Source organism: Clarias gariepinus, chromosome 6 (genome assembly GCF_024256425.1).
Source record: "Clarias gariepinus isolate MV-2021 ecotype Netherlands chromosome 6, CGAR_prim_01v2, whole genome shotgun sequence".
NCBI classification, from domain to species: Eukaryota; Metazoa; Chordata; class Actinopteri; order Siluriformes; family Clariidae; genus Clarias; species Clarias gariepinus.
In genome coordinates this window covers 22,201,282-22,212,889 of record NC_071105.1, presented here as the reverse complement: position 1 = coordinate 22,212,889, position 11,608 = coordinate 22,201,282, and the positions used below count along the sequence as shown (strand labels likewise).

The 11,608-nt window shown below is 38.4% G+C and overlaps 1 protein-coding gene across 1 annotated transcript; it reads left to right on the top strand.

Moving 5' to 3' along the window:
* The first annotated feature begins 7,106 nt into the window (after window positions 1-7,106).
* Window positions 7,107-11,468, top strand: ddit3 (DNA-damage-inducible transcript 3). The gene is made up of 4 exons (XM_053498541.1): window positions 7,107-7,264; window positions 8,884-8,950; window positions 9,348-9,555; window positions 9,766-11,468. The coding sequence occupies exons 3-4, from the start codon at window positions 9,415-9,417 to the stop codon at window positions 10,438-10,440; spliced, it is 816 nt and encodes a 271-aa protein (XP_053354516.1). The 5' UTR covers window positions 7,107-7,264; window positions 8,884-8,950; window positions 9,348-9,414; the 3' UTR covers window positions 10,441-11,468.
* Window positions 11,469-11,608: the final 140 nt, after the last annotated feature.

Sequence of the window (11,608 nt, the reverse complement as noted above, 5' to 3'; positions counted from 1 at the left end):
TCAGTGATGAACTGCCCTCCATGGTTTAGTGTTCTCTATGCTACAGGTATTGCAAATATTTATTCTGTGTAAACCTGTAGAACCTAATAGAACATTTTCTCCACTTTTAGATTAAATCCTGGAAGACAGAAAAATGCTACCTTGTTCTTGTTTCCTGAGTCCTTTGATTTCTCAGTGTATATCTGAATGTATCTGTAATAACTATTCATAAAGCTTGTATATTATGTGGGTCAAAATAAAATCCTTTATCTTTGTTTTTCCTTTCTAGTAAAGTAAAATCTACTGTAGCAGATGGAAGTATCCATGTGTGTCCTGGTTTCAGTGGCACCGTTGGACACATTTTTACCTGAGCTATCCACTCAAAGCTCCCCACTTCCTGCCATCCCTTTCCCAACAAGGTTTAAGATGTCTTTTGTTGCATGATTTTGACCATGATTCTGTAGATTCCCCCAGTTATTCCAACTTACTAGATCTAACTTACTGATAGTTGGATCTTTCATTTGTAAAGGCATTTCTTCGATTTCCTAGTGCAGCTATTGGAGTTGGCTTAAATGCACCTGTACACAGACTTAGTGCCTAACATTCAATACTGTGCAACCCTTTGATAAATGTACTTGCTGCTGATGCAAACACCACACTCCCTTAATCCAATCCTGATCTTATTTATCCTGTGTATATAGCTTTCATAGCAACACTGTATTCTCAAAACTTAGTGTTTTACTGTTTCTAATTCTTGCTTATATAATTGAGGTTTTTACATACTTCCAGTTGTCTTTTCACTGTAATTGATTGTCAAAATGTAAAATTGTAAAATGATTGTCTTTGTTTTGTCAACTGGAAATTTAAAACCCTATTCATATAACTACTTTTCTCCTGTACATTCTTAACCATAAAACTCAAATTCCTCACTTTCTTCCAGATTGCTCCATCATCTGCAAAAGAGGATGTCCCATTCCTTTTTCTACCCCTACGAATCGATCAGTTAGCATAGGATAGTGGAAAATAATAGGACTTAATGTGCTGCCTCAAGATATGCCATTTCCAACCACAAAATTACTTGAGTAGCTCTTTCCTATTCTGACTTAGATAGTTCACCCCACTGAAAAGTCGTTAATCCACTAATACATTTGCCCTTTTATTCCCAATTCCCAATCTTAATTAATAATACTTCCTTCCACATCATATCATGCCTTTTCAATTATCATTATTCATTTATCATTTTCTTCATTATTTTGCAGATATTGGGTGTAAAAGCTATTGGTCTTGTTTCATTTTGTTCTCTGTCTTTTCCTTTCCAGCACATTCAAACAATGACTGCTTCTTTCCAGCTTTGTGGCAGTTTCCCATTCTCCCATACTTAGTTGTAGAGCTCAAGTAATGTGTCACTGGATACTTCCTGGTGATGACATTTTGGTTTTCCTTAGAGCCCATTTCAGTTTTTGTAAATGGAATATTTAACAGATTGTTAATGCCTTCACCATGCTGTAGTAGTTTTTCATTCTTTGCTACTGTATCTAGTGTACTTTTACACAAAGTATTTTCACAAAGATTATTGCAATTATATCCGTTTTCTCTTCATTCATCTGCAATCTTTGCTCTGCCACTACTGTTGTTTTACCATCCGTAAAAAGACTTGATATCCATATTCTCTTTAAATCCTGTTAATCCCTTTTACCATTCCCCATATTTGACAAATTTCTGTGTCTCTTCCCACTGAGCTACAAAATATTCTCCAAAAGCATTTTCTTTGCATTTGTAATTGTTCTCCTTACATCAGCCTACAATATTTGATATTTAATAAAATCTCTGTGAGTTCTGGTTAGTACTTTATAAGATTTATTTCAAGACTTAATTGCTTTATCACATTTATTTGCCCACCATGCCACCATTTTTTTATCTGCTAATATTTTTTATTTTGAATAGCCTGGTTTAGCCCAATAAACAAGACCAGTTAACTTAATAATATATTGATTATATTCATTTCTTAAACTGCTTAATCCCTAACTTGCTGAAATTTATCCTAATTTGCACTGTTGGTGGTCAACTAACCCAGTTCACCATACTCTTCTAAATTCAAGCCTCTTTTATTTGTATTCGATGGTAATCACTTCCTACGTTTGTTTCTTTGACAACTTCCCATCTACAAGTAGTTGGCAAACTACTGGATATAATTGTGTGATCAATAGTTGATTTCATGACTGTTGTCACTTGTTCAATGAGTCTTGTTCCACTTCCATCATTGAGGTACAGTAGGTTTCTTTCTCTTCATTAATTCCTTCAATATCATTCAAATCTCACCATTAAAATTACTCCACAGTATATTTTGTGCATTAAGATATCACAAAATATTATTATTTTGTGTATAATATTATTTTATTTTTCAATTAAAAAAAGGTTTAAAGGGTTTATATAATAGTATTTTAAAAAATTAAACTTTTTTTTTTTCAATTCGATTTTATTTCGTATTTAGCACTTTTCATAACGTTACGTATATATATGGTATATATTCTCTCTCTCTCTCTCTCTCTCTCTCTAGATAGATAGATAGATAGATAGATAGATAGATAGATAAAAATTAGGAAAATGTAAGGAAAAAAGGTATAAAAATATGATGATCAGGTTGAGCAAGCTGCGGGTCATAACTGCAAGGAAAAACTCCCTGTGCTGACAATACAAAGAAACCTTGAGAGAAACCAGATTAAGAAGGGGATCCATCTTCCTTTGAGTGATACCAGATAGTATAACCATAAATCAATCCCTGCTTTGTGCTATAAAGTTTAAAGTTTACTTATTTTATCAGCAGGTCTGTCCATCTTTCTTTCTGCTTCAAGCTTTTCCTTCATTTACTCCCAGGACAAATCCTTCATTGCCAAAAATTCTTCAGCTCTCTTCACAATTATTTTAATTTTCTCTGTTTTGTGCTTGACTTGATCTGCACAATTGATTACATAGGCATTAAATTAAATCTAATTCTCTACTGTTAGCGTTATATTACCTTCCTTTTTTGATTTCCCTTCACTGATGGCATTTAGTTAACTTTGTTAGTTCCATCTGTTCCTGTCTTCCCTTGGGTCTTTTTGGCTGCTTCTGCATAGATTACATTGTTAACTGCTTTTACTTGCTTTTAAATTTTTGCTGCTTCCTTCCTAACTTCACAACCACTGTATGTTACCTAATGTTGAATATCACAGTTACAGCACTTTTTTATTGCACATTATCCCCGCAGTCTTCAGCTTTTATGTTTGTCTCCACATTTGGGAAACCTTTGCTTTCCTGTGCAAACCGCTGCTATACACAGCATGTATACCTGACTGGGACACTCATACATCCAATTTTTTTTTTTCTCTGGTAACATAGACTTCTCAAATTCCAGAAGCTAAGACAGGCTTTCAACTCTTACACCATCTACTGCTCTAAGCAATCGCTTTATTCTGTTCACCTTGCCCTCTGGATAATCTGTTTGAGGTTCTCCAAGTCTTCCTCTATCCGTTACCTGTTATCACTCCCCGACTCACTTTATTTTCTTAAATGTTCCTTCTTTCCTTTATAGTTTTCTTGCACATTTTATTAATAGTCTATGCACAGCTTTATCTGCTCCTCTGTTCTGCATATTATCAAAAAGCAAAACTTTGGCCTTTCTTACCTCTCCTAGTGTCTTTTTAGTTCTTTAGATAATGCCATAGAACTAACAGTGGCATGGCAGCTTATTGGTTTGCACTGTTGCACTTTGTTTCCCGCCTCGGGTCTATACGCATGTTCTCACCATGCTTGGTGGGTTTCCTTAAGGTACCCTGGTTTCCTCCCATAGTTTGAATATATGCATTGGGCTAAATGGCGTTCCCAAATTGTATGTATGCCCGTGTGAATGTTGACCGGAGATCCACGGTCATACAAGTGGCAATAAATACAATGGTCACCATTGCCCTACAGAGGTAATGGTTGGACTACAGAGGTTCCTAGATGGATGAATTTGAAGTAATGCTTATATGTTTGTATATATATATATATATATATATATATATATATATAAACTTCTCCACTGCAACCTTCCTATGAATAGCCTGCCTAACTGTTTAATTCCCTTTTTCTAAATTACTCTGGCTAGCATATAAGTTTGTTTTTCCCGCGTCAAAATGCATATAATCTCTGTCTAATATTGTTTGGTCTGACATCCCGATTCGGTTACACACCCGTTTATGCCGAGATACGTCCCAAAAATTCAACAGTTAACGATAATGCTTTAAGGGCGGCGCCAAACAGCACGTTCTTGATTTATTCTACTGCGCATGCGTAAAACCCCCTTGGCCCAGAAGCGGGCTGAAATCCGAATAGCCGCTTATTCCCTCTGTATGGACACTAAGCAGTGTGTCAGAGAACGTCTTTTACGCTCATGTATAGCAGAATCTATGTATAACACAGAGCTGTTTGTAACTCGGCCGCAGTGACCGGCCCAATGTGGCTTAAAACGACATTGATGTTTAATAAACCAATAGCAGCACTTGGACTACAAAAATGAGTTTAAACTGAACTGTTATTTTCTTACAACTTATTTTATAAGATTAAGATATAACGTAAATAAATAGCCAGGATTTTAGCTAAACATTCGATGTTTTCAATACGACAAAGTAGAAAGTATTATATTTTATAGCTATAAGTAGCTTAACTTATTAAGTACATATAAATTAACAAACAAATCACAGACTTGGTGAGGTCTCATGTATCTGTGATGAGTGCACTTATTTATGATCTGTGTCTTGTTTCCTCCACGTGGCCACCAGTGGCTAAAACAAAGCACACACACACACACTCTCTAAACTGGTGTACGAGCTCTGGTGTTATTGTCATCACGGATACAAAGCTTTAGACCACAGTTTTATCCTTATTACTCCACACACACACACAGTTCCGCTCCTTCATTTAGTATAATAGTCCTCCACTCAAATAAAAGTAGTGGAGTAATTATAGTATTTAGTTTAAAACGATAATCACTCTTAAGTGCCAGTGCAACTGGATTTAGATATTTTGATTCCACACACACACACACACACACATAAAGCAGCATAGTCAAGCTATAAGAGAATAATTTGAAATAGTGTAGTAAATACCATGCATAGCGTGATCAAAGTTAAAGATATTATTTATATACCTTTAATAGCTACATGAAGCCATGATAGCATCATGGATTAATTATTACTGAGCAACCTTACAACACTTACCATAAAGTACCATATACGTAAGACTATAATACAGCCCTCGGTAACTACAGTGTCACATTTAAAACCCTAATAAGGCATTTTGTTATAATGATATTAAATAATAAATGATAATAATAATTATTATTATTATTGTAATAATGAATATTATTATTATGTGTAGATAGATAGATAGATAGATAGATAGATAGATATTTATAAAGTTTATTAATAGACGCAGGGTGGATGAAGCAAATCTTTTGAGACAGCACATCTTATATTTGAAGCTTTTTTATTATTATTATTATTTATTTACCAATTTGACAGCTCAAGTTTGCATAACCGAGCAAAAAAAAAAATAAAAAATACACACCGATTTAAAAACATACTGAATACGAGATGTGTGTGTTTGAAATACAAGCGAACAGAGGTGGACGGAGCGACTCGGCCACGCTTTTACGGCTCTGTGAAAGTAAACACAACTTTTGGGAATAAAAGCTTGAGCTGCCAATAGAATCGCGCGCGTGCAGGTGACAGCCATTAGCGGCGGGGAGAGAGCGCGAGACTACACAGCAACAGCCGCGCGGCCGTGACGTGTTCGCGGCGCGCTGCTCGCGAGCGGCGCGCGCCTCCTGGAAACAGAAGTTGAGCTTTCTATTCGCTAGGCGTGCGCGCGGCCCACTTGCGCTGTTGCTAGGCAATACGCTGCACGCTTCTGCACTGTGCATGCTAAAGTGCTCTCAACTCCTGTGCTCAGGAGAGTTTCTGAATACTAACGAGATGAGCCTCGGGTGACATCAGATGGCCACAAGTTACAGGTCATTCTCGTGTCCACACCCATACGGCGCGGTAAAAACGCAGAAACAAAAGTTACACCTGCTCTGCTCCAAACACTGAACGAACAACGAGGAAAGTTTAGTTAGTTTAGATGTATCCCACACTGAGGTCGACACCCTTCAATAATCCAAATTACATCACAGTAATTATATTGCACTAGTCCAGTAAGATTCATCCGCTAAAATGTATCAGTTTATATGAAATAGTTTTGTGATTTAGCTTTACACCGCACCGAGAGGCGCATGGCCAAGATGACGCCCTGTGTGCATGGACAAAAACAACAACGCGAACCAAACATGTAGTCATTATAATGGTGGAACACAATATTATACTGTTATGATTGATGTAGGCTGTAGGCTCTTGGGTCCCTTTAAAACAACTCAGTCCGTGATTTCCGTGAATCCTTAGGCAAGCCCAAGAGGAGGAGTGTTTATTATTGTTACTAATATCTTTTACTAATGCGCGCTATATGGATTTTCCGAACACTAACTAATAATGTATGTTTGTTTTCTTTTCATTTAAGAACATTAGTTGTGAAGTTACTTTACTTGTAGTATCATGTGTAGAATTGGGACCGGGGACAAAACAACAGCAATAAAAGCGTCTTCACATCACACCGATATTATATAGCAATGCTTTATGAGTGTTTTGCGAACGCAAGCAAAATCGATCAATTTTCTCACGTCCTTATAAGGTATTTTGTCTGGGTTTTCTTTTAATACAAGGCTGTTTAATAAAACATGCTCGGGCTCTGCTAGTCTAATCTCCGACTAGAAACCGGTTGCCAACGATTGCATCATTCCTTTCATGTGACTCCCTTACGCCCCAAATTCGTCCTGGCTGCCTTATGACTGCATCACATCTTTCCGCTCACACAAACGCACTCACTGCGAGACAACTAGCAGCGTGCTATAGCCCCGCCTTTCGCGCTCGCAGACTGCTCTGATTGGATGTCTCTAAGCAAAAGAGTTTTATTCTTCATCTCGGATTGGCAGATTCGCCCGACTGTCGGCTCTCAGCTACACCACTGTGGCGTAGGTTGAGGCTGAAGCGCTTCCTCTGGAGTTTGGTTGTAGTTCAGGTTCCTATATAAACAGCCCCGGGAGTTTCCGAAATTCATACTCGGTGACTTCAACTGAACAATGGTTAACATGAGCTATCAGCAATCTCAACAAAAATATATACACAACCCGAGTCCGAGACAGTCGAAAAAACGGCATAATAAACGAAAAAGGGTGAGTTTCCGTTTTGTGTTTATTATCTAGTTGCACGGCTGAGTTGGTGGAACTTTGGGGCGCCGCCGCTCCCGGTGTGTGTGTGTGTGTGTGTGAACTTCAGCTTTTCCTTTTAGAAAAGCTCGTGTTTTGGCAGCGATCCCACAGCTGTTTTTGGACAGCAGTTGTTCTCACTTCTTATTCGTCGGGACTTTTTTCTATTTTAACCATCTCTTATTTTTCACTGGACGAACAAAGGATTTTTATGTTATTATTATTAAAAACTTTTTCCCCCTTTTTCATTACTTAACTTGCTTGTATTTAGTTTAAAGGTCAAGTTTGTGTTTCAGGTTTAGAGAATTTCCCCAACGTCGCTGTTATATCAAAATCAATTGGTTGAAAATGGGTTTTATTTTATTTTCATCTTTATTGATTTTTATCCACTTTTAGATTTTATAACATGTTTTGGACACAATTTTATTGGTTTGGTGCATTTTTATATTTTAACACTTTTTATATTTTTCCTTATTACCTTTAATATTTAATGACTTATTATTATTGTTGTCTTATTTCTCCTTCTCTCTCTCTGTTACTCCAGGTTATTCTTCCTATACTGATCTGTGTTTGTCCTCCTTTTGTTTCTCTTGTACTTTGACTTCGTGACGTCACTGCCTGATTTTTAGTTAATTTGACTAACAGGCTCATTATTATAACATATTTATAAAAGCCACTGACTAACTTCTAACACTTTATACGTATTTAGTTAACTTTAAATTGACCGCATGAATTTATTATTGCCTTTTTATTTTAATCCAACTCTTAATTAAGCAATCATAAGCTGGAAGACAATTCCATCAATTAAATGATGAAGTAACTCAACTTCTTGCTTAAGCATTGTTCTTTTACGGCTGTGTATAATTTCGCAGTATTCACTCAGCGATTGAAGAGAACAACTCATCTCGGACATTTCGGCTCCACCAGGCCTCCGTGTCTGTTGTAAAAGGCGCACGGAGGTTTTAATGCTGTACTTTGGAAGGAGATCGGACAAAATCTGAGAGAAAGTGGAGCTCGGCAACACCCCAGACAAGACTAAATCACATTAAAAACAACAAAACACCACACTAAAAGGTGGCCAGTGTTGAAGTTGTTGAAGTCTAATCGTTTGACTCGGAGTGGTGTTGAGGACGGTGAGCTTTGCGCTCTCGGACGCTCTCGGACGCTCTCGGGCGATGCTGCCTGCGCTCGGACTGTACCAGGGGGCGCCCGCGGCCAGCACAGCGCGCGCTGTTTACAGAAAGACTCACTGACCTGAATTAACATCAGCACGCTTTAGTCTTAATAAAAACGGGTTTGACCGTTAACTGCTGTAAATTAACCGTCTTAATGAAAACGGTTCATTTACACGCACTATCACTTCTTTTATTCATTGAAAAAATCTACACGTGTCAGTTGGTTTAATCGCGACTAATTTAAGTTTGTTGAATTATTTTGTCGTGAAAAGTTTTGGCTTTAGCATTTCTCTGACTAATTCTTATTTAATTAATACTTATCTAATTAAAGGCAAATTTCCAGTAATATTCGCAAATCTTGCAAACAATCATCTTCACCACAATAACTTTTTTTCCACAATTATTTTTCAGAATTACTGGGACACTATATCGCCGACAACCCACAACCACACTTGATTAAGAGGAAACGCTTTTAAAGGTAAGCATGTTTTTTTCTGCTCCTATTTCGATTGTACTTGACCTGTTGGTTTATTCTGCATGGCAGTTTTGTTTAATATACTGTTGCACTAGTTTTTTTTTTTGGAATATTCTAAATAACTTGTTTGTGGCTGGTGTGTGTGTGTGCATCTTGCTTGAGTGCTCTGAAGTTGAAAGGTCTGGTGGACTTGTGATCTTTGTAGTAGCTTCATCTGAGCACTAAGTGTCCTTAGACAACAGATTTTCTATGAGTATTTGGCCACTTTACTTTGGACTTAGTTTAGGTAGTCTGTCAAGCAATACTGCTTAACGCCATACAGGTTTTTGCTGTAGGTATAGGGTTTAAGACTTTCTTCCCCCCCCCTTTGCATAAAAAAAGTAATAATTTTCTGGGCCAGGTCTGGTGTGCTGGGTGTAGGAGCGTGTTGAGTCGTCGTGTCTGTGCGTAGCAGCTGATTGGTTGAGATGACTGCGGAGTGGATGTACCCCCCCGGTGTGGCGCCGCTGTGTGGTGCAGAGTTGGAGGCGTGGTATGAAGACTTGCAAGATATATTGGGATCCGATGCAGGTGGGGCCAAGCACACACGCCCCCCACCCTGCGCCGAGGTCAGTCACGCCGAAAGCAACGGCTGCCGTCTCTGCTCTCGTACCTTCAATGTTACGCCCTCCCTCCTCCTTTCTGTGCTCTGTAAAGGCATTTGATGTTTTTAACTAATTGATTTTATAAATGCTGATGTTTATTGAGTTTTTTTTTTTCTTCTGCTAATTTAACTATTTTTAATTTTTTTTTTTCCTTTCCTTATCTCCCACCTGCAGAAAGAGCCGGAGTTTCTGGATGTCTTGGAGAGCTGCTCACTCACCTGGCTGACGGAGGGGCAGGTGTGGGGGGAGGGGGTGCAGCGTGTGTTGGAGGAGCCTTCACCACCTCCGCTGCTCCTCAGCCAGCCACCGGCACAGGAGGAGCAGCGTGGTGCACGAGAGACGGCAAGCTCTGGTGCAGGAGACCTTCTGCCCCCCGAGTTCTTCGAGCTGCTGAGTGAAGGAGGCGTTGGTCTGGTGGAAACGGGGGCAGTTATGGTCACCAACGGCTACCACCACCACCACCATCACCCCCCGAACCCTCCGCCTGCCTCCCCATCAGTCAGTGAGGAAGAGCTGCCTATGGTCCCAAACTCGTCCCTGTCTTGCTCTTCATCCTCCTCATCATCGCAGTCGCCGTCCCTTAACTGCTCACCTTCCTCCTCCCCTCCTCTCTCCCCTCCACCGGCCCCTGCCTCCTCACGCCTGGGCAAGAGGAAGAAAGGGAGTGCACTTACCTCACCTTTCTCAGGGAAGAAGAGCAGAAAGGAGCGGGAGCAGGAGAATGAGAGGAAGGTGCAGGAGCTGACGGACCAGAATGAAAGGCTTAAAGCCGAGATTGAGCGACTTGGTGAGGAGGTCCAGCGGACACGCCGCGCGCTCATCGAGAGGCTCGTCAACACCAGGAAGTGAGGGTTTGCGTGAAAGAAGTGTGGTAGACAGAGAGAATGTTTGGAAAGAAAGAAGGAACAAGTAGAATCATTTAATGGTAACCATGAAATGCACATATAAAGACGAGAGGTAAAGGCATGTGGAAACTGGGGGAGAGAGAGATCAATTCTTTAAGGGGCTGCCCCAAGATTGAAGGATCGAGGGAGAAAGTGTGATGAAGTCTTGGCTATAGAACTAGAAAAGGACCCCAGGTTTAGAAACTGTAAGAATCAGCCTTAAATCAGGCACCTTATTAATCATTTAATACATGGGTTCCTCTATACAATAAGGAGACTGTAGGTTTATTGCATTTTCCTACTTTTGTTCTTCGATGTATGAGGATGGCAAAGACTCCTGGGGTGGGTATAACTGGCAAATATTTTACCAATCTCTGGAAATGAAACATTAATTTGTCCGTTTACCCTTTAAAATAGATTTGCAAGAAGTGTAAAATGGTTTTATGCAAGGATTTTCTGTGCATTTCATTGTAACCCGTTAATAGAGGTAGATCAATATTATCATGTCTTATCATGAATAATTAAAAGGGCTTCTAAACAAAAAACAAAAAAAATGTTAAGATAGACCTAGTTCACAGAAATAGCTCAGGACTTTCGCATTTTTGTTTAATTAGGAGAGACTGCATTTGAATAATTTTTTTTTTTTTTTTTTTTTTTTTAAACTCCACTTAAGCCATGGCCTTTAAGCGTGGATAGATAGGGGATATGTGGTGGGTCTAGTAGTTATGCATCACCTTTGTATTTTATTTTTTTTTAAACAGAATTAGACATTTAGATTAAGCAGTTTAAACTGACCCATGCTTATTTTTCTATTGTATCTATGTAATCACTCATTATAAATAATCATTATTCACTCTGTAGTATTGTGTAATAAGTAAAATATGCATGCTGTATTTATATAGTCAAATGTAATAGAATTTTCCCATCTTTACTTACTGTATTGTATACATTTCCTAATAAAAATGAAAAACAAAATTAAACAAAAATGAATGTGACTGTGTTTATTTAATTAATAATGCAAAGAATAAACAGTTTGAAGAAAGGTAGGGGGGAATAACAGGTAATAATTTTACACTGAATTAAAAAAAACAACAAAAAAAAACGGGTTCTATAAATTATTTTTTTTTACCTGA

What these genes read in the sequence shown, in the direction of transcription:
- ddit3 (XM_053498541.1), top strand. Translation starts at nt 9,415, where the DNA reads ATGACTGCGGAGTGGATGTACCCCCCCGGTGTGGCGCCGCTGTGTGGT. An exon ending in GCCCCCCACCCTGCGCCGAG is followed by an intron (nt 9,556 to 9,765) that starts GTCAGTCACGCC and finishes TCCCACCTGCAG; the next exon opens with AAAGAGCCGGAGTTTCTGGA.